This window comes from Polypterus senegalus, chromosome 6 (genome assembly GCF_016835505.1).
Source record: "Polypterus senegalus isolate Bchr_013 chromosome 6, ASM1683550v1, whole genome shotgun sequence".
Lineage (NCBI taxonomy): Eukaryota > Metazoa > Chordata > Cladistia > Polypteriformes > Polypteridae > Polypterus > Polypterus senegalus.
The window spans coordinates 35,427,719-35,451,230 of record NC_053159.1 but is presented as its reverse complement, the minus strand read 5'-3'; the positions used below and the strand labels follow the sequence as shown (position 1 = coordinate 35,451,230).

General features: G+C 42.4%; 1 protein-coding gene across 2 annotated transcripts in view; it reads right to left on the bottom strand.

The window, feature by feature from the left end:
- wnt4 (wingless-type MMTV integration site family, member 4) overlaps positions 1 to 23,154 on the bottom strand; it is a 69,743-nt gene extending 46,589 nt beyond the window's left edge. Inside the window, exon 1 of one of the 2 annotated variants that reach the window (XM_039755802.1) lies at positions 22,669 to 23,154. In XM_039755802.1, the coding sequence (XP_039611736.1) occupies positions 22,669 to 22,745 (77 nt within the window). In that variant the 5' untranslated portion in view covers positions 22,746 to 23,154. Of the gene's footprint in view, positions 1 to 20,355; positions 20,435 to 22,668 lie in introns of those variants that run through there. The other variant, XM_039755803.1, reaches the window with a different exon arrangement.
- Between the last annotated feature and the right edge of the window lie 358 nt (positions 23,155 to 23,512).

Sequence of the window (23,512 nt, the reverse complement as noted above, 5' to 3'; positions counted from 1 at the left end):
CAATAGAAATAAAATCTTGCAGAACTTCTTTATATGCCCTGCTTTGTGCCCCAGTAAATAGAAATTATTGTTAATATACCAATAATGCAATTGTCCATCAATCACTCGGAATAGAGAACCAATGCAGGAAGCACTTCAAGGCAGAGTAGCTTTTAGTCTGTCACACCTTTCCATGACAATCACTTTTTTCTACCTATTTAAACCTACCTAATATACTCACGTACTGTATAAGTTGGGTCTTTAAACCTGAGAAATCGATCATAAAATCAGACCCCGACTTATACGCCCGTACAAAAATGCGACACTTAAATTAAACTTCAACGACTTTTAATTTACAACCAGCTTCATATTTTCTTCTGATCGAACGCTCCATCATAGATAAGGGATGCTCTTACGATAAAGGTGTATAAGGCTGTGAGATACAAAAAAACACAAAACAGTGGAAATGCCACTTTTGAAAAGTTTGGGTATTACCATGTGGTCATGTAGGCACAATACATAGAAAAAAGGCAGTGTGCTCCATGGTGACTCTCTCAGGTGGGCGTTAGCATATCATAATCTCTAGGACCAATGGCGTGAATTTTCCGCATTCGATTTATACAACGACATTATAAAATACCGGAAATTACACAGTAAAATCAAGGCCCAACTTATTCGTGGGAGAACTTAAACGCGAGTATATACGGTACACAGTATTTAATCTTTGTAAAATGTCATGGATTAAAACACTTAAAAATTTGTACATAAATAATGTCTTTGCACCTTATGAACAATTACACTTCAAATGTTAACACCTCACCAACATAATTTTACCACTACTTTCAAATCAAAAACTTTGCTAAAAGATACCTACCCAATTTTCCTCGCCTCTCACCCATTTCTATTCCAAAAGAAATGCTGATCAGCCTTGAAGACTCAGACCACACCTCAATAATATATAAAAGCATCTTAAAATCTCCTCCTTTCAAAGATCCCAGGTTATGGTGGAGAAAGGATCTTTCACTAAACATCTCAGAAAAAAGTGGAAGGCAGCCATGCATAGAATACACTCAAGCTACATATGAGCAAAGCATTCAATCATTCAACTTAAAATCTTTCGTTGATTATATTCATCTTATTTAAAATTGTCCAAAATGCATCTAGGGCAAGATTCAACCTGTGAATATTGCAATTTAAGCTCCAGCCTCACTGGGCCACATGTTTTGGATGTGCACCAAAATAACAACATTTTGGACAAAAATCTTTGAATGCCTATCAGAGAGCCTTGGTGTCACAATCCCTCCTAATTCATTAACAGTTGTGTTTAGTGGACTTCCAGATTGGCTTAAAGTGGAGAAGGACAAACAAACTGTAATTGCCTTTACCTCCCTACTAGCACGTTGACTTATTTTGCTCAACTGGAAGAATCCTAACCCCCCTCTATTAAGTTAGTGGGTAACTGATGTCCTATACTATCTGAAATTGGAAAAAAAAATCAACTTTTCAATTAAAGGATCTGTTCAAACCTTTTTTTTAAATATGGCCAGATCTAATTAATAAAAATGTATATTACATTTTTATATCAGGAAAAAGAACATTCTCTCATCTTTGTTGTTTTCTATGGATCTGCTTTTGCTGTTCGTTCTTCTCCATTTCTCTTGGGTGCAGGTTGAATTCTGTTTTGTTAATTTCGACTCGATTGTATGTAATGTTATCTTCTTTGTTGTATAAGTTAAACTTGATTGTATGGAATGTTATTTTCTTCAAATAAAATAAAAAAGGTGGATAATCAATCTTTTTAACATATTGTTACTCCTCCTCCTATGATTGGAATAATAAAATTATTTCTAATAATGCTGTGATTTCTTATAAAATCAATCTGTAACACGTACTGTTTTCCTCCTTTTCTAGCAATGCCACTTGTAATATTAACTATGGAACTACTTGCAATTATACAATTCCTCCTCCTTTAATTGTAATAATAATTTAATTGTACTACTAATGCTGTGATTTTTTATAAAAAAAAAACTCCTATTGGACGTACTCTTCTACCTACTAAACTAGTAACAATTCTTCCTTCGGCTGCTCCCGTCAGGGGTTGCCACAGTAGATCATCTTTTTCCATATCATTCTGTCTTCTGCATCTTGCTGTTCTCAAAGCATACTCGAGTACAATAACGACACTTAATCAAATTACTCAAGGCCAGCCCTCGGAGTGACTCTGATGACGCTATCTTTGCAGATGGGCATGGGCAGGACATTCAGAGTCTACACAGATAGCACCAGGGCTAGGATTTCAAGCTGTAGCTAATGCTAAACATTGTGCTACAGTGGAGTCATTATTCACATGAGAGTTAAAATGGAAACATGGCTTATGAAACAACAGTCATTAAACCTCATCAAGCATACTGGGACAGACATACTGGTTCAAACTGGTCAGGCCTCCCACTGTATGGGCCACATTTGTGCACACTGTGCCTTTTTGCACAGCACAGCCTTTTCATTCTGTCACCTGCGTCTGGCTTGACTTAAGATGTCAGATCACATTTGACAAACTTGTTTCAAAAAAAGAAAGAAATCCATTATTGAATGAATGAATGAATTAATTAATTTTTTTTTTGCGGTGGGCTGGCACCCTGCCCAGGGTTTGTTTTCTGCCTTGTGCCCTGTGTTGGCTGGGATTGGCTCCAGCAGACCCCCGTGACCCTGTAGTTAGGATATAGCAGGTTGGATAATGGATGGATGGATGAATTAATTATTTTTATAGTATTTACCACTCTTAATCATAAAGTAATAAATGTATAATGAAGGTACAGTGGCACACTGTATCCCAGATGTATGTTCTCCCTGTGTCCACATGAGTCTGCCCCCTACGTGTTCCACTAATTGGCGATCACAAAATGACCTTGCACACCCACCCAAAGCTGGTCCCTGCCTTGTACACAGACTGACCCCTTAAACAGATCAAGTGGGTTTCAAAATATGATTGTATATGTAGAATTCCAGAACTTTGAATAGAAAGAGGCCTCATCTGCGTTAAGATTTGATTGTGAGTGAAGGAGCCCTCCTTGCTGTAAGGAAGCTAAAACATCCTCTCAGTAATCTAATGTTGAAAACTGCCAAGAGGCGGGTGAAGATGTCAGCTCAGAGCTCTCAAGTGAAATGCCTTCTTCGGCTCTGTGAAAGAGAAAGCAATCTAGTGACATGCAAACCGAACCCTGTGCTCCCCAGCAAGGCCCAGAGCCCATCCGAGCACATCCTTGAAATGCACTCGGCGGATTCCTTCCTGAAGAGACTAAACAATTTTCTTTGGCTGCTGTTATCTGCACTTGCTTTGAGGACACACGATCCAGCGAGTAAGAGCCAAGGTCATCCCAGTGTAATCTGCAATAACAAACAGACGGGGCTGACATACCACTGAAGTACAAGCGTTCGCCACCGCTGTCCTCTCCACTAGCAGCTGTGACAAACATACAGGCCACCCACTCCATCCCAAGGGTACCATCCATCTGTGCTCAACGGAACGCTGGATGTTCAGCCCGTCCAGGTCACTTCCGTGGCAGGGGCTTGCTCAATTTAGAAGAGAACACGGTAGACAATCCTGTTCTGTGTGACTAAGTGGTTCACATTCCACACTTTTAATTTGAATAACATTTTTGCCTTGTTGTGGTGATTCCTGAGAAAGGCACTATATATAACACAACCTAATCGCCCTTTTAATTATACACCCCACGTTTTAACAACAGTAAGAAGCAGCCTGGGAGCTGAATTCAGTTACATGGTGGTGTTTGAGGAACTTGAGTTCAAGACTCTGCCTTGTCAATGCCTGTCAGCTGGCATATTCTCTCCATGGACGGTTTGTCTTTTACATCTGAAGACATTCAGGTAAGTTGAACGGTGACTCTAAATGTGCCCAAGTGAGGGTGGCAGTGCACACCGTCCCACCCAGGATCCATTATAGGTAGGTACAGTAAAGGATGCACTGGCTGGGTAAACCAGTGACGCTAGAAAGCACTTCAGGCTTACTGTGGCGCTTGTATCTTTTAGAAGGGGGCATTTGCCTGTGGTGGCACTGATGGGCAATCCCCAGATATCCTGCTAACCTTGTCCCCTAGTATCTTACACTTATAACTATTCTGCACTGAGTGTCTTCAAACAAAAATTTTGACAGAACCTTTGCCGTTATGCAATGGGACTGCCGCCTGAGAGGATTAGCTTCGGCTCAGCTTGACCGCTGACAAGTCAGAACAGACGGCTGAAGCCGCAGTGCGCGTTTTGCAACGAGAGCTCCTGTCAGCCGGACTCGCTCAGCCTCCAGGCTCTGACTCATTAGACCCAAGAGGAACGTCCTAATGACTTCCTCTCCTCCTCACTTAACCGCCCATTTCCTGACGTTGTTCAAACAAGTTTGTGACATTGTGGAAGCCGACTGCTTGGCCTTGCAGAACTGACCAGCACCTGCTGGACATCTAAGGGGGACAACAAATGGGGGTGCAGTTAGCTGCCCGCTTCTCATTATTGTGCGTCTATTGAGTTCCAGTGCTGGTGTGCCATGTGGGACTGCGGTTGGAGTCAAATTCAGACTCATCTAGAGGGCAAAGCACTCAGAAATTGAAGACATGTGTTCTCTTGCACTGTCGTTTTGCCAGCAGGAGGTGCTGTAAGGTTCATAGTTATAACAAATATACACTCACTGGCCACTTTATTAGGCACACCTTGCCGGTACCAGGTTGGACCCTCTTTTGCCTTCAGAACTGCCTTAATTCTTCGTGGCATAGATTCAACAAGGTGTTGGAAACATTCCTCAGGCATTTTGGTCCATATTGACCTGACAGCATCACGCAGTTGTTGCAGGTTTGTTGGTTGCACATCCATGATGCAAATCTCCAGTTCCACCACATCCCAAAGGTGCTCTGCTGGATTAAGATCTGGTAACTATTGAGGCCATTGGAGTACAGTGGAACTCATTGTTACGTTAAAGAAACCAGTTTGAGATGATTTCAAGTAGCCATCAGAAGATGGGTACACTGCGGTCATAAAGGGATGGACAGGGTAAGCAACAACACTCAGGTAGGCTGTGGCATTTAAATGATGCTCAGTTTGTTCTAAGGGACCCAAAGTGTGCCAAGAAAATATCCCTCACACAATTAGATCACCACCACCAGCTGAAACCGTTCATACAAGACAGAATGGATCCATGCTTTCAAGTTGTTAACGCCAAATTCGGGTTCCACCTTCAAAATATCATAGCAGAAATCGAGACTTATCACACCTGGCAATATTTCTCCAGTCTTCTGAACCTGTGTGAATGGTAGCCTTAGTTGCCTATTATTAGCTGACAGGAGTGGTACCTGCTGTGGTCTCCTGCTGTTGTAGCCCATCTGCTTCAAGGTATGACGTGTTGTGCGTTCAGAGATGCTCTTCTACATGTAGATCAGCAGTTTCTGAAATACTCAGACCAGCCCGACTGGCACCAAACACCCATGCCACATTCAGAGTCACTTCAGTCACCTTTCTTCCTCATTCTGATGCTCAGTTTGAACTTCGGCAGGTCATCTTGACAATGTCTACATGCCTATGTGCATTGAGTTGCTGCCATGTGATTAGCTGATTGGATATTTGCATTAACAAGCACTTGAACGGGTGTACCTAATAAAGTGGCCGGTGAGTTTAGATAAACCACTTCTGGACAGAAGATCAGATATCTTGTCTAGACTCTTTGAGCTTGGGGCAGCAGCACCTTTCAAGCTCAACCATCCAGCATATTAATCCAGACAGCTTTCCTTCCTTCCATCTATTTTCTAAACCAGCATTTTCTACAGCATTGTTGCAGGGATGCTAGAGCCTATACCAGCAAGCACTGGGTGCAAGGCAGAAACAGTCAGTCCCTGGATAGGGTGCCAGTCATTTATAGGGTGAACACACACACCCATACACATATACTGTTCACACTAGGGCCAACTGTGCATCTCCAGTCCACCTAACCTGCACATCTTTGGACCGTGGAAGGAAATCAGAATTGCAGTGCCGAATTGTAATTGTGTCAGATTAGAGGTGCCAATAGCCAAGAGTGGCAGAGAGCTCAAGTGTGATACTTTGGTGGTGAACACTGGCAAGGCGTTCTCAATTGCTGGATACATTTGAAACACTGAAGTGCAGCAAATCCGTAAGACACGGCAATAAGAAACTGCAAGAATATACATGGAAAATAAATTCCATCTGTGACATGGACTAAGTGGATTTCTGGTGGGCCATTGCTCATGTTACAACCTGGAGAGTCAAAACTAAATAAAACTACTGGCCCATGGTGCTTCCTGACAACTTCTACCCAATCAAGCTCCATGTGCTGCCATATGCAGTAACAAATGAGCCCCTCAGGCTCCTTAAACAATATCTTTGGCGTTTTTGCTTTTTCACAATCATTGTATACATTAATTTGCCACAGGAAACTGTTCTTAAGTGTAGAATTTGTTTATAAATTTTTAAACATAAAAATTTGCCTGTTGCTGTGTTTTTAAATGGTGCCTACGGGGCACGGATCAAAATCTGAAAATAAAAGCTTTATCCTTTGACATCCATGGTGTTCACCCCGAGTGTGCCTAGAATTCTATGTTAAGTACGGTGGAGCACGAGTCAGACTCAGGGTGACATGTCATGATCAGCTTTACAGTGTTAAGCCTGAGGTACTCTCATGACAGTGTTTTGCTGCCATCTAGTGGATTAAATGCATTCTGCCACTTTATGGTAACTCCAGGGTAATTTAGCAATATTCATAAGTGGGATGGAGCTGTCAACAAACCTCAATGGCAAACGAAAAGCTATAAACATTAAAACATTAGAATGATCTAGACAAGAACATGTCATTCAGCGCAGCAAAGCTCACCAGTCCAATCCACTTAACTCTTCCAAACATCAAGTGTAGCTTTGAAGGCCCCTAAAGTTCTACTGTCTATCACACTACTTCGTAACTTATTCCATGTGTCTATGGTTCTCAGTGTGAAGAAAAACTTCCTAATGTTTGTGTTAACTTTACCTTCCCCAAGTTTCCAACTGTGTCCCCGTGTTCTTGATGAACTCATTTTAATGTCACAGTCTCACTCCACTGGCCTCATTCCCTTCATTTCATTCATGTCGCCTGTTAATCTCCAGTTTTAGAACAAACAGAAACTGAACCATTCCTTAACTGAGCGATAGTGATAACGATGTGAATTGCTCATCATACATTGACACAGATAGTGAGACTGATGCGGATGTCACTGACAAACTGCTGTCATATGCCTGGTGACTTTGGTTGCGTGAAGCTTCACTGTGATGCAAAATGACAAAACAATTGTGATCAAGTGGAAAGCCGAGAAAGATATTGGCCTCCTAAGCACTGTTCACAATACAGCAATTGCCAATGTTCGTGTCAGTATGGAAGTCACTAAGACTTGTGCTGTGGTAAGACAACGGGTGCGTCAAACACGAGGATCACGCACTGACATTCTACCTCTCATGTGCAAGCAGCGGAAAAATATTATAAGAAAAGTACACAAAGAAACATACTTTTACTGTCCCAATTATGATGTCAGGCTGTGCACTGGTGACAGTTTTAAAACATCACATGTGGTACGTGTACTAAATCTGCATCAGTACAGCAGTGGACATTAGAAATGCCTTTCCTACTGTATTTATGTTGACTTCTTGGTGTTTATTTGTTTCTGGGACATCTAAATACATTTTTTATGGTTGAAAAAAATTCAACATTTTTGGCTCTTTTTTTCCCAAGGGTAAACATAATGTTAAGAAGGCTATAACATCTTGCGCAAGATCGCCTGCTGTTGGCTTATTGTGTGCCCAACAGCCAGTCAGTAAACACCACTCTCTGTCTGCTAGGAGAGGAGCAGGACTTGATGACTGCTTCAGTTACTCCATTATGACTTCAAGAACTAACCTGCAGCTTTCTGACCACTGGTCTGAAGTTCTAAAAGTAAAGACACTCAAGTGGTCCTGCACCCACACCTCGCACTGTGGGCACTTTAGAGTCACTTGTATGTCTTTGAAGAGAAAGCCATGCACATTTCATGCAGACAGTGGCTAAGACAGGATTTGAATCCAATGTGACAGAGCTGAGAGGAGGTAATGCTACTTCATTTAGAAGGAAATGTGTCTTGTAAGTGCCACATGGGTTGGACGGGCATCCCAACCAGGTAGTGGGATCCTTTCCCAGACAGGAAGCCTCAGGAGGTCAGTCAGGCATCCTGACCAAAGAAGAAAAAGGGGCCATGCCCAAACGGAACTTCCCAAGGGGGTGGACGGACAGCCCACACAGAGAAGGAGATTCCTTTCCCAGAAGCCCGGGGCAAATGGACAGGCGTCCCAAGCAGCCATGGTTCCAGTACCTTCCCTGAACTGGGGAAAAGAAGAGATGGACCAGAAAGGACTCTCTTTGAGAGATGTTTATTCCCCCCAGGCACTAGATGGCAGCAGTCCTCCATATTGGCGAACAGCAGGGAATGTGGGGAGTTGTAGTCCAGCAGCGCAGCCCTGCTGGGGTCTGGGGGTGATGCAAGAGGGTGCTACAGGGAGTTGCACTACCCAATGTATTGGACTTCAGTATGACCTGGAAGTACTTCTGATGGGCAGCAGCCCTGGCAATGGAAGTACTCCTGTGACCTCAGTTAAAGGGGCCGCACACCCTTATCCATCAGAGTTGGAGCTGGGAGGAAGGACGGCAACACTTGACTAGAGGAGGGCAGTGCGGTGGTGAGAGGAGAGGGATTAAGGAAAGAAAACTTGTGCTTTTGTGCTTCTACGGAGGTATTTTTATAATAAACACCCATTTACTTGAACCCAGGACTGTGTTTGTGTGGTTTGGGGCTCACTGGTGGCCCATGTCCATCACAGTCTAAAAGAGTAAACAGCAAGTAGACAGGAACCGACATTTGGTTGGTCATGCGTTGAAAAGAAGGCTTGAAAACTCCACCCAAAGGTTCTATCCAAACATCTCACGAGTAACTCTGCTTAACTGGGGGAGCAGCATTCCAAAAGGCACAACTCATACGACTGCAGGTCCATTCCATCCAAGTTTCTCCCTAGGTGCACATGAGGAGTACCTTGCGTCAATTCAGTTCTGACGCTCAAGGGTATCTGCCAAGTGCATTCCATTTAGGAACTGCCATGAAGCTCAAATTAGTCATGAGAAGCACCAAGGACTTCTACACCAGTATGACAGGGGAGGCATACAGCAAAGAGACAAAAGACAGATCATGTTTTGTGCATGGGCATCCACCTTATCTCTACAAACATTCCCACTTGTCTGCTCCCTGTCTTTCATTCTAGTACCAGCTCCTTTTTTACCCATAAATCTTTGTGTGAACTCACGTCTCATCTAGGGGTGCAGACAGCAGTCCTTAGGAGTCCTATCTATATATATGACTACTATCACGGGCAACTGGTGCTGCCCAGGGTGCAATTAAGTGCAGATGCAGTCACTACACACAAGGTAAAATATCATTGGCTAAATCCACCGTGGTGAGCAACTTTGCATAGTTATGACAAATCATAAAAATGACTCCTATGGGCACTTTCCTAATAGATGAAATTCTGAAATGAATTGCTTGTACAGAGAACCTGCCCAAAATCTGGCAGAGACAGGATCTGCATACAAACACACATTCTACATTTTTTGGACAGAAGTTGATTTATAATAGTGCATTCCTGGCCACCCCTGCATAGTCTTAGGGTGTAACAGTCGATGCTGACTGCCCATACATAACATTGGTAGGACTTTGTATCTTCCATTTTGGGTGTCCCAGCACGTCAGGGATGTGAAGATCACCACAGGACAATCTCCACAGCAACTGCTTGTGTACCTAATCTAGGATCACCAAACTCAGGCACTCCTGTCTTGCTATAAACAAATCCAGTTCCCTAATACAGTAAGAGCTGATGTTGAGCTATAAACAGGTCTCATAACATTCCCATGAGTTGTCTTCTGTCTTCATATCTCTGCTGACTCTTGTGAAGAGAGCATGGGGGGGATCATGAGGTCATTGAAAGGAGAGTGTGGTGTTCCCGATATCTCTACAAAACGATGCAGGTCCAAACCTTTAGAGTTCTGGTGCTTCCTGTCTTGCTATATGGTTGCGAGACATGGATCCTATCCAGTGACCTGAGATGAAGACTGGACTTCTTTGGTACTGTGTCTCTCCAGAAAATCCTTGGTACCATTGGTTTGACTTTGTGTCGGATGAGGGGTTGCTCACAGAGTCCCGAATGAGGCACATTACCTGCATTGTGAGGAAATGTCAGTTGCGGCACTACGACCATATGGCACGATTCCCTGAGGGTGATCTGGCTTGCAGGGTCCTCATTGTTGAGGACACGAGTAGCTGGAGCAGGACAAGGGGACGCCCACATAATACTGGGCTGAGGCAGATAGATGGGACTGGACAGCATATCTGCCTGGGGGGTTGCCAGCTAGGATCCAGTGCTGTTTCGTCGTATGGTCAGTGCAGCAATGCACTGAACCAGTGCATGCTCCCCAACCTGACCTGACGTGATCTGTCTTCTTCTCCTCTAAGTGTCTTTCACAAGGATAACGCCCTCTGGTGGCCACAATTATATGAATACTTGTAAACATCTCTCACTACCTCTGCCTCTACATCTATAAACTTCCTTGAAGCAAGAATATATTCTCAGCTCTGAATGCCCGTTTCACATTTGGTCTCAATCAACATATCAGCCTTTAACCACCAGAAAGTTATTAATTCATTCATCCATACATTTTCTGAACCTGCTTATCCAGAGCAGGGCTGCAGGCAAGCTGGTGCCTATCCCTGGACAATCATGAAGCACAAGGCAGGAACAATCCATGGTAAGGATGTCAGCAGATCAAAGGGTGAACACACACAAGTGCACACTCACTAGGGACCAACTTAGCATTGCCAATCCACCTAACCTGCACGTCTTTTGGTTTAAAACCCCGCTCATGTGATTAATGGACCAAAACACAAGGTCTGCATATTACATTCGCATTATTGAGAGAACTTCACCACAAAAAAGAATAAATGGTTGGAATGTCTGTGTTTGGCACAGCACACCAAGAACATGTTCACAAATGCACGTGATGTATATACAGATGTGGAAAAAATTTGTCGGTCCCCTTACATTGTGAATGAAGGAGGGGATTAATGAAGTATCTATCTATCTATCTATCTATCTATCTGAGTAAAGTAAAACAAGTGTGAAAAGAGATCAAGTGCCACTCATTCTATAAAGACATTCTAAAATGGCCGGGAGCACATTTGTTTGCATGCCTAGAAAGGATTATCAATGATTGGATTTGAGAGTTTTTTCAAACTAGTTGCTTTCTTTAATTTGTGTCACACCATGTCACCAATCGCGCAATCAGTCACTCAGCTGATTTAAATTTAGAAAATTTGTCTCTCTACTGTTTGGTATCATCGCTGAATTTGGACCAGAGAAAGGAAAGGAGAGAATTGTGTGAGGAGATCAGAAAGAAAATTATAGACAGGCATGTTAAAGGCAAAGGCTAGAAGAGCATCTCCAAGCAGTTTAATGTGCCTGTGACAACAGTTACAAATATTATTAAGACAGTTAACGTTCATAGGATTGTAGCCTACCTCCCTGGACGCAGCCTCAACAGGAAAACTGACCCTAGAGCGTGCAGAAGGATAGTAAGAATGGTAGACAAAAACCCAAGGACAACTTCCACAGAGATACAAACTGAACTCCAAGGTCACATCAGACACATCAGTGTCTGATCACACCATCCATCGCTTTTTGAGTGACAAGAAGACCCAGGAGGACTCCACTGTTGAAAGAAAAACTTAAAAAAGCCAGACTGGAATTTACTAAAATGGGAGAATGTCCTTTAGACAGATGAGACAAGACTGGAGATTTTGGCAAGTCACATCAACACCATGCCCATAGATGAAAACAATGAAGCTTTCAAAAAAAAAAAGAATACCATACTTACTATGAAACGTGGAGGAGGCTCAGCCCTGTTTTTGAGGCTGCTTTGCTATGTCTAGCGTGTGGTGCCTCGAGTCTGTGCATGGGACAACAAAATCTTAAGATTATCAGGACATTCTGGAGCAAAATGTACTGCCCAGTGTCAGAAAGCATGGATCCTCCAGCAGGACAATGAGCCAAAACACACAGCTGAAAGTGCCCAAGAGTGTCTGGGAACAAAACACTGGACTATTCTGAAGTGGCCTCCTATGAGCCCTGATTTGAATCCTATCGAACATCTATAGAAAGAACCAAATCAGACAGTCTGGAGAAGACCCCCATCAACCCTGACACTGCTAGAACAGTTTGCTCAGGAAGAGTGGGCCAAACAACCAGTAGGCAGGTGTAGAAGTCTCATGGAGAGCTCTGGGAATCGCTTGTTTGCAGTGATTGCCTCTAAATGTCGTGCAACAAAATATTACGTTAAGGTTCCCATCATTTTTGTCCATGCCATTTTCATTTGTTTTATTATTTGAAATATTCTCTTGAATCAAAACTCAAAAGCAAAGTCTGATTTTTGTTAAATATGGAATAAACAATTAAAGGTGCCCATTATTTTAGTCAGTTTCAGGTTATTTCAGAGACAATTGTGGGTTTTTCTTTTTTCTTGGAGAAGTACCAACAAATGTGTTCACATCTATATGTTCATGAACCCACTACTTCAACTTCAGGGTCATAGGGGGCCCGAGCCTCTACCAGCAGAAGAGGATTCCAGACTGGAACGTAACCAAGATTGGGTGCCAGTCTCACGAGCGGCCATTTGAGATGAGCGCATTAACCTAACAGGCAGATCTTAGTAGACATGAGGGGAAAAAAACTGGAGGACACTCTGGAAAAGCCATACAGACATAAAGTGAAGGGGCGTACTCCATATAGAAAGTGATTTGAACCCAAACGCCAGATCCTTGAGGCTGCAGCAATACCTACTGTGTCCTCGTTCATATGAATAAATGGACAACTTTGATTTTGACATTGGCAAAAGGAAACTTAGTTTTACTGCAAATTCAATTTGATGCAAATGTTTTTTTTTCTTATCACTAGTTTGAAGGTGGGGTACACTCTTAAAAATAAAGGTGCCAGAGTGGTTCTTCAGAGCGAATCCATTGAGGAACCATTTTTGGTTCCCAAAACACCCATTCATATGAAGGTTCCAGAAAGAATCTTTACTTATTTAGATCCGAAACCTGCTCCATATAGTAAATAGCCTTAGATGGTTAGATGGAATAGATGGTGACGGATTTGTGAAATTTCAATGGGCCATGATTTAAAAGGACCCTCACTGCATATGTCCAGTAACACAGGCTTAGTCCTCATTTCCCTAATCTGTTAGTATCTCACAGCCTACCATACATTCAACATTTTGTTTTCTTTTTCTGCATATCAGGAAGCTTTTCAAAGCACAAAGGACGAGCTTCATGAGCAAAAACCTCTTCCCAGAATAACATGGGGCTTTGTCAAGCAATAGTTCAACAAGGAACCACACAACCCAGTAAAGAGCCATCTAGTGCCATTGAAGAACCATTACTTTTAAGAGGGTAGGCTGACTAATGTCTGCCTGTATTCCCCAAGTCCAACTCCCGACGATGTAATAACGTACTGTATGCTGTAGTTGAGAACAAAAGTACAACAACTGGGACACACAGGGCATCACAGTGCAGAAGTGCAAGGTTGCCATTATTTATAACAATAAAACCTGACAGCAATGGGATACACAACACCCAGCATGTTCCCATGGACACAGTAAACTCTTGTACAGGTTGGACAGTCAATGTTGTAACTTCCAAGCAACGGGGGCCCAAGTGAAATGATCTTGTTATTGGGCTACCATCTTTCATGCTCTGTGAAAATCCTAGAACCTCAGCTGGCAAACAACTTGGAGTGAGGGATCTAATCATGCAAGGAGAACCCCATTATACTCATCTAGAGGGTCACTACAGCTAAGGAGAGGCATGCATCACACTGGGACCTGAAACATAGGGCCGTCAGGGGTCTAGGAGCCAAAGTCTTTTCTGGAAGGAATTAACACCAAATGGGATAGCAGTCTGCACCAGGGCACACTGATGTTCACTGCACAACTTTAGAGTCACCAATTAATTGAACCAACAAGTCTGCAAGAACATGGAGATTCTGTACAGTTCAGGATCTGGTGTTGTGAGGCAGCAATCCCACCCAGCACTATTTAAAAATGAGAAATTACTCCAGAACTGACCTGTGACAGGTGTCCGGATTAAATTAAAGCCTGCAGAACAATTAACAACCAGGCTGATACAGCATGTAGACATATAATAAAACTAAATGCAAAGTATTCTTCAAGGCACCCACTTTATATTATTTCTTCATACAACATTTAAAGCATGTACCACAATTCATGCTGAACATCACCCTGAGATACCACATGGAACACAATTTTCACAGAAATGCAGTTTCTTACGATACCACTAGCTGAGATGACTAGCTCAGGGTCACACCTTCAGCCAACAGTGAGATCTGAACTCAAATCCAGGCAGCTTCCATTGCAGCTCAGTTTCCATAAGATCAAACTGCAAATGATGGAAGTGACAGTGGTTACGGTATACTTTGTGTCCTTCCAATCCATGTTTCTCCTACACCTGCTCTAACAGATAATACCATAAGGTTCTCAAACCTGCTTAATGCAATACAGAATCACAGAAATAGTGGGTGCAAGAGAGGAATTGACTCTAGGCAGAGAGGCAGTCCATGGCAGTACCCACTCACACAGGCACCCACACTCATGCCAATATGGAACTGACAATTAGCCTGAGACGTAGATCTTTGGCATTGTGGGAGGAAAACCCAAGTACCTGATGCAAACTCCACCAGGTTATTAGACTACGTCCAGACCCTGGACGCAGGGTAAAGGAGGCAGCAGCGCTAAGCAGTGTACCACCATCCTGCCCCTTTCTCTAATAATTCTGGGGTTTATCTGAAATCCTTGAGTGGTTCAGCTTCCTATTTTTTGGATTTGTACTTTGTTAACTAATTAAGAAATGCTGTGTTCACTATACAGGACACTACATACGAAGCACATGATTATCTGTTCTCTTTGAGTCTGAAATACAAATAACCTCAAAAAACAACACCCCAGTGCCAGTTATGGTCACAGCATGTGCTCTTCTTAAAACTTTAATTCATGTCAACCATCTTCTGGATCTTCTTCATTTAGTACAGAATGGGAGGGAATTACTGCTTACATGATAGCATACAGGGCCATCTTAAGAGCATCATAGGCCCCTGAGCAAAGTAATTCTGTTTTGATAGCAGAATAGAAACAAACAGTAGGCATCAGAAACAAGGTGGGCCTCTGTGCTCCTGGGGACCCCAGCCAGTGCCCATAAATGTTGAAGACTGGACTCAACACTTCTTCAAGATGCCAGTCCATTGCAAAGCATGTTTATACACCCCGATTCAACAGGCTAATTTAGAAAAAACATTCAACCAGACTCTGTGACTTTGGACCTTGACAGAAATTGAATGAAAACATGAATCAATCATAAAGCTGTCCATCCAACCATTTGTTCAGTTTTGAACCCAGTCATTGCAATTCAGAGCTTCCTCCAGCAATATCAGGTACAATTCAAGAAGGAATCATAGGAGGGACACCATACTTATCCACAGGCACATGTGGATCAACCATCAAGGAACTCTGGACATCTGGTGGCATCAAACAGTCCCTTCACTTTGATAAAAAGAATCAAGCCTTCACGGGCCAAAACCAAGAGTGGGAAATACCGCCCTGTATTAAGTGACTGGGATATCCACAAGCCGCACTGTTGAAAGTGTGATCAACTCTCTGTTAAGGAGCTATGTCACCCAGGGGCCTGTTGGGGTCTTAATCTGGGCCTGCTCACAGTGCTCCAATTTAGAGTCACCAGTCAACCAAACCTGCACATCCTTGAGATGTGGAGGGAAACAACCCCACTTGCATATGGGAAGAATGCCTCCCATCAGGGTTCAAATCCTAGCCTTCTGGATTGGGAATATAGCATTGCCCATCAATCAAGCAATCTTTATTTTATTTACTGACATTAAGACCACATGAACAGTGTCACAGCATCACTTTAAAGAATAAACAACATCGAAGCAATTGCAAACTGTAGACCGAACATTCATTGTGACTAAGAAGACAACACTAATATATAAAAAGAAACTCGCTGTGCCATGACACACTTTAGTTTTTGGTGTACTATACTATATATTCTCTAAATATTCCCTAAAACTATTTGAAAGCTGTCACAAGAAGCTGCTGTGGCACAGGCAAAGCTTTCAATCGGTAATGCCTGTTCTGCAACATTTTACATAAGATCCTTAACAATGCTGGACTAATCAGTTGTCTCACAATAAACAGGCATCGTCTATGGAGTCCTCAAAACATCAAGGAAAAGCGCATGTGAAGAGTTCCTCCACCTTAATAAAAGGATATGTATCTACAGTATATGTCTGTCTGTGTGTCCATCAAGTTGCTATGTTTCAGTCATTCCAACAGATGGCGCATCACAAACATTAACATTACTGTTATGAATCCCATACCAAAGAGACATGATTTGCATGGTGCACTGTAAGCGTTAACGCTGAGGTCTACATTGAATACAGTACTTTGATCACAACCCGTCTTAGATGGGTACCACTGCACAGTTACAACTATAATAATATAGCACCACTATGGTCATTGGTCTTCAGTTAAGTGTCCGAGCCACAGAACCAGCGAAGTTAACGGTAGGACCGCGAAGAGCTCGGAGTCCATATAACGTCAGTAAGAAAGTGAGAACGGGAGGCGCACCTGACGATTCGGTTTTTGTCTGTCGACACTTTTTAAAAACACAGCCGTGCATCGTGACCCAGATGGATAAATACCACTGGCAAATCGTCCCTCTAAGTTCGCCTTTGAAATCTGAGCGGCTACACGTTCTGTCGCCTCCATCCACTTTTAATCCCACAGAGTCGCGGCCGACTCGTGCGCTTGACGTCATTACGAGGCACACTCACGTGCACACACAGACGTATATTCAGGACAATTAACAGTAGCCAATCAAATTAGCTTGCTTGACTTCGAGATGGGGAATTTTTACTTTGTTGTCGAGATGTGGGAAGTAAACGTACGCATCCAGAGAGCCGTGCAAAACCTTAAGAGTCACCACGCAGCTTTCACTTTGGAACCGATCAAAACTGTGATTTAGGCAAACGTCGGCATAGAAATACATTATGATGTGTGAAAATAACGCACAATATAAGGAAATAAGGAGCGGTCAGATAAAAACTAAAGTTTTACTTCTTATCGAGAAGCCAAAAAGCGAGGCGAGATCAGACAGGGCATTCTACTGATGGCAGACGAAGTCTGGTGAGAACTTCTGGAGGTGAAACGGACGATGAACGCCTGTAATAATTTATTCAACAATCTCAGAGAACACTTTTGGCAAACTATAACTAGACTAAGATGTTTTCATCTGTTTAACTGTTCTATCATATACTCTATTAGCATCCATGGACCAGAAATGATCACACTATAAACTCCATATCCATTTTATTTAAATAGCACACCAGACAGTGCTCCACCAACAGTCCACACATCAAGCAGGCTAGAAGACTTCGTTGGCAGTCAATCAGTTAAATCCCAGAATGTGCTGAAACCTTCTTGAGCATTCATAATTATCCCACCGGCTTGGTCTGTACACACAGTACTGAGACTCCTGTGCTTAATGAACACACTATTATTATTATTATAATTAATTAATTAATTCATTCATTAATTTATTCATTCATTCATTCATTAATAAATAATATTAATAGTGTCATTTTCCGGCCCACTTAATCCAAATCAGGGTATGGTGGTGGTTCTAGTGCCCAGTCCTGCTAGCATAGACTGTGAGGCAGGAGAAAACCCTGCAGGGAAGGAATCCATCACAGGACGAGCACACACACACACACACACGCACACACACACACACACACACACTAAACACACAATAGGGCCAACTGAGCATTCACCCAACTTGCGTGTCTTTGGACCATGGGATGAAACCCACGCACATACGGGGAGAACATCCAAACTTCATGGATAAATTGGGACGGGAAACCTGGTATCTTTACTGCGAGTCAGCAGCACTACTGCGCCACCGTGCGCATGTTATTATTATTATTATTATTATTATTATTATTATTATTAGTAATGGTAGTAGTAGTAGTAGTAGTAGTTGTATTAGTATTGTTATTATAAGTGCGTGACGTACATTTCGCGGTCCTATACTGGAATTTCTTATTGGGAGACTGATATTCAGAGTTTCTGCCTTGAGCACATTGCTGTCGGTGGTCCTATCGCTCTGAATGGAGTGATGAAATAAATGAATTAATAACTATAAATCTGATTGACGGCCCTCAGAGGATAGGCTCGTGGTGGACTGCACTATCCTAACTAGTTAGGACAAAACACAATGACTGGATAATCATCGTCACTATCCATCAAATGGATTGTTCACTTTTGTGAACGCCGTTTTAGAGGAGCGGTTTAGCGTTATAGTCCAAACGTTCTCAAACGAATCACTTTTCGTCAGGCTGCAACTACTGCAGGTTAGTAATGACAGACTGCAAACGGGTTATGACTAAGGGTGCGTTTGCTAGAATTTCACAGCTGTGTGTACGAACAGGATTATACGGATAAGTAACCGTATAGTATCTGAAACAGAACTCGTTTTGTAAACTCAGTAGTCTTTACTGCGGCTGTAGTAGCGATCACCATCTACTGAATTTTCTGGTGTCTGTCCTAATGCAATGTCATGGTGATACTCATTAAGGTTAACGCGCAAGTTAAGAGGCTGTCATTATGTTAAAAAAGACAGGCTGACATAGATACAACCGTCCTTAATCTCAGCGAAAGCTCATTGAGAATTTATGGGTGTAGTCCGTTTAGATCAATACGATTTTAAGTGTAATTTCCTTATTTTGGTAAGGGATTATCCTTCTAAATGAACATGTTTTCATTAATGTTTAGCTCTTAATGAAAATACAGTAAAGCACAAAGAAGGTACAAAATCAGAGCGCTTGTGCAGAGCTTGTAGAGGACTTGGGTGGCAGGGCTTTACTGGACTCTGTTATTGGGCACTGGGAGTCTGGTGCTGTTGAAAGGTTTCATTGACTGATTGGCAGGTGAAAAGACTATGTTTAGCTACATTATATTTAAATCTGCTATAGTGCAAATAGGTTGTTTAAACATTCTATACGAAAACTTTCACCAGAAGCGTTTTGTTGCGTGAGAGGTAAAATAGCAGACTCGCTTAAATCACTTTAAGCAAATCAATAACACGCAATTATGATGTAATAGCAATGATGCAACGCAACGCCTGTCTCCGTGTTTTAGCAGTCACAGGATTTTTTTCTCTGCATGAAAAATGGATAACCATATTTTTGTTAAAAAATCCGATAGTTTAATCGGATATGTTGCGACTTGTCTGCTATCCATCAAGTTATGCTGAAAATGGACTCCGCAATGTATTAGGGAATATTTATACCCGCACTTGTTTGAGAAATCAAAAATTAAAGGCGTACACAGAATAAATATCTATACGTCAAAATCGCCAGCGTTTACTTAACGGATAAAACGTATATGAAAAATTAACGGATAAGCTGTATTTGAAAACAGTGTTTTCATACATTTATTGATCACTTCACCACTTTAAGAGTATAACACTTGGGATTTTACCGTATTGAATAAGACCTATGATATTCAACTAGTTGGTGATTTAACGATAGACGTGTATTTAGAGTTTAAGAATATTTATACTTACTTAAAGTAAAAAAATCGGCTTTAAAAGCAGCTTTCTTAGCCACATGAGTTAGACTAGAGATACATAACGCAACATTTTATACATGAGATAAATCGTTTAAATAATCAACAGAACACCAGAAAGACAGCTAGCCCACTAGTTATGGCAGCTGCCCGCCCTTCGCCTTGAGACGTCTAAATTCGAAGCTCAAATTCAACGTTCTACCCGTGAGCGCGTTGAGCTTCTCCCGGTTTGTTCGATTTTGCTCTCCAATCACGAAAGCTGGTGACATGAGATTGGCATCGTGTGATTGAGGGGGTTCTTTTTGCCCGAAAATGGCAATCGCCTAAACTTTCATCCCTGCATTCCGGCTGATGCTATCGGAATAGCCAACGACTACGAGTTCGAAAATGGATGTCATGGAAAAACCGAACCACTCGTCCGCCGGATTAAAACCACGAGAAATTCAGTCAACGCCACAATTACTGAACCCTTCAACGAACACATATGGTTAGGCAAACCACACATCCGTCGGATTAAAACCACGAGAAATGCTGTCAGTGTCACACGCACGGAAACCTACCCCGAACTCTGGACACGAAAGAGCGTTAACCGCACGATCGACTTAAATGAAACTGCAGCTCTCCTGCTAGCTGGGCGCTCCAGTCTCAGCCGTTCAGCGCCTTGTAGCGCCGCAAAAGACCGTCCGTCACAAATCTCACGACTTTAAAAAGCGCCGTGCGCACTTTTTCAGTTCCACTGACATAATTCGAGGCCAGATAAATTGCTATTTCAGCTTTTAAAGCTCATCCGATGATTTCAGCTACCGCAGACAGGCGTGTTTTTTTTTTCTTCTTCTTTGCCATATTTCGTCCCATCAGGTTCACACAAACCAAACTTATTCTAAACGCTGCGCAAATTTCTCCGACGGCTCATACGGCGCCAAGATTCACAACCGTCAACAGAAATTGTTCTTAATGGCAGCGTGCCTTTGTTTTGAACTTAGCAGCCGGCAGAAATGTGTCAATATGAGAAAAGCGATCTTTAAACTTTAGAAATTGGCAGAAGGACAGAATGAATGATAGATAATCGTTAAGTCAGTGTCACAGGAGGGAAGCGTTTCATTGCAATGGATTCCCAGAACGTGCAATGCATGGGATTTGTTGGCTAATAATAATAATATTTTGAAGCATAAGTTGAAAGTTCAGATTTTTTCTTAAGTGTTAAGCAGGTCTCAGCACGTCTGCACTCTTTCACCACACCTTAATAAAATGAGACAGGCATGTACGTATAAAACCCGCTGTGCTGTTAAATACACCAGTATCTATATGTAACGTTTTCATTTTAATAAAAAAAATTTGAAATGTTAAATCTAATATATAGTTATCGGCTTTATTGGTAGTTGTGAAGAAAGACTTTAAATTTGTCGAGCGTCGCTTTAAATTCGGCATGTCTACGACTATTAGCTTCAAAATATTTCATCTTAACGAGGAAATAAGAGAAGAAAATGACGACAGGAAATCAAATACGCAGATTTTACTTCAAGGAAGAATAAGGCAAATTTGCCACATTGCATAAAAAAGTGTGTTGTGAAGCGAACTTCAGGGAAAACTATACCTTTAAATAAATAAAGATCTCCTCACATGGAATACGGGACCGACTCGTGCCTGCGAAGCGGCCAGAACCGAAACCCTCGCAGAGACAGCTTCGAACAACTAAAGAAAAAAATTAACGTTGCGCAACAAAGAAAATAGAATCTGCTCTCTTAAAGTACATAAGACACGAAAAGACTCTGTCATCGTCTATATTGCGGTATTATTCCAAACTTTTTAAAAAATCTACTCGCCTCCCTGATGCCCACACGGCTTTCAGATTTGAAGTCTTAAAGCAAGATACAAAAGGAGATCAAGCCGGGTGAATATATTTAGTAGCATCTTTATATGAGCCAACAGCAATTATACAGAAAACGAAATAACCGACACCAAACACTTTTACCAGTAAGAAGAACAATTACATGAAAGTAATCATTAATTTGTCCACTTCTCGCGAAATGATTAGTAGAAAGTGGATTCTGGAACTGAATATATAAATGTTTTACTATATAATTATAAAAATAACTAAATGTAATATTTGCACTTCTAATTACTGAAAAGGCATATTTCAGTCGCTAATAATAAACGTAACAGATGCGTCCTAATAATAATAATAATGCAGTCACTACTTCAACTAATGAAAATCTGACAAAGACGCACATTGTTTGGTCAAATAATACTACGGATGATAACTTTTAAATTGCCACTGTTAAAAATGAAAAATAACATTGCTACTCCCGTCATTCATCCATGTTCCAAAGCCGCTTTATCTAGCACAGGTACTCAGTGAGGCGAAGCCCGCATAATAACAGGTATTACAAATAACAAAAGCGCCTGTTGTGGAGTAACACTATAATATACAACGAGTTAAGTCATTCATAAGCGCCGCTAGTAATCTCATTTATATCATCTGAGAGAAACACAAAACAGGACTGCTATTAATGAATTCTCAGATACTACTATTGCTAATAATGAATGCAATACCCGCAGCAGCAACAGCTTTAAAGAAAGTCGAAGTCATTTAATGGCTCTAGCAGCAGACTTAGTGTCAATGTGAGAAGCCAGTTACACAGTAACTTTAACCATTCCAGCTATAGTAACCCTAGAAGCAGAAGTTAATCGACACAAATGCAACAGTTAATTTTTGACAGGAAGAACCTTGAAGCCCCCCCTCCTCACCCCAATCCGTCGGCTGCACTTGAGCGATTTTGTCTTTTACAATTTTCAGGACGGACACACACACGCGCGCGCACTCACAAGCTCAGGTACACGTGCGTGTCCATAGAAATGTTAATACAACTCACAGCCAGTTGCTTGCGTTCGCGGAGAAGAGAGCGACAATGAGCAGCAGAAGAGACCTGAGCAAATACTCCGGTGTCATCTTGTCGTCCCGCACAGCTCCCCAGACTGTCAGGTAGAATCCGCGTCTCAGGGGACCGGAGGGGAGGGGGCTGGGGAGGGGGTGAGGTTGGTAGCCGCTACTTCATCACCACCAGGCGCAGGTTAATCCATCGACAGTCCACGGCAGAAAGTTGCCAAAGTCCGATGGACGCCGGTTTCTTTTTCTCTCTGCTCGAGTTCGATGACAGCGAGATCGCAGGCTATGCCTCCACATATAACGGGAACTTTAAGACATATGATCCCACTCGAGCGTGTGTCCAGCCGGTACGGCAGCTCGTTTTCGCCCCGCCGTCTCTCCTGTTGCAGCGGGCACTAGGGTAGGATGCGCAGCTTGCTCTCTGGCGACGTACGGCTCGCAGTTCGCTGTGAAACGGAATGTCAGCTGCTGAAGCATCGGACGCGGACCAACTCCAGCCGCGGTCCGAAGTGGGCGTGGATGAGGCGGTCAGAGGCGTGGCGCACAAGACAAATATGGCTTTGTGGGCGTGTCTCGCCCTGGAGGGCTCTTTTAAAGATCCCGGGAGAGGATGCGAAGGAACAGCAATTACCCAGAGGTCGTAAAACCGCTTACTCTTTCTTGGCAGGGTTCCTCTTTCTTAAATAAAACAACTCCTTAGCTGGCTCATAAAAAGCTTAATCGCAACACTTTACATTTCCTCGGTAAATTCACGTACAATTTGAAAAGAATACTACCAAGACCAGTTAATATTAACATCTGAATGCGCTAGTGCCTTTCATGGCAGGTGT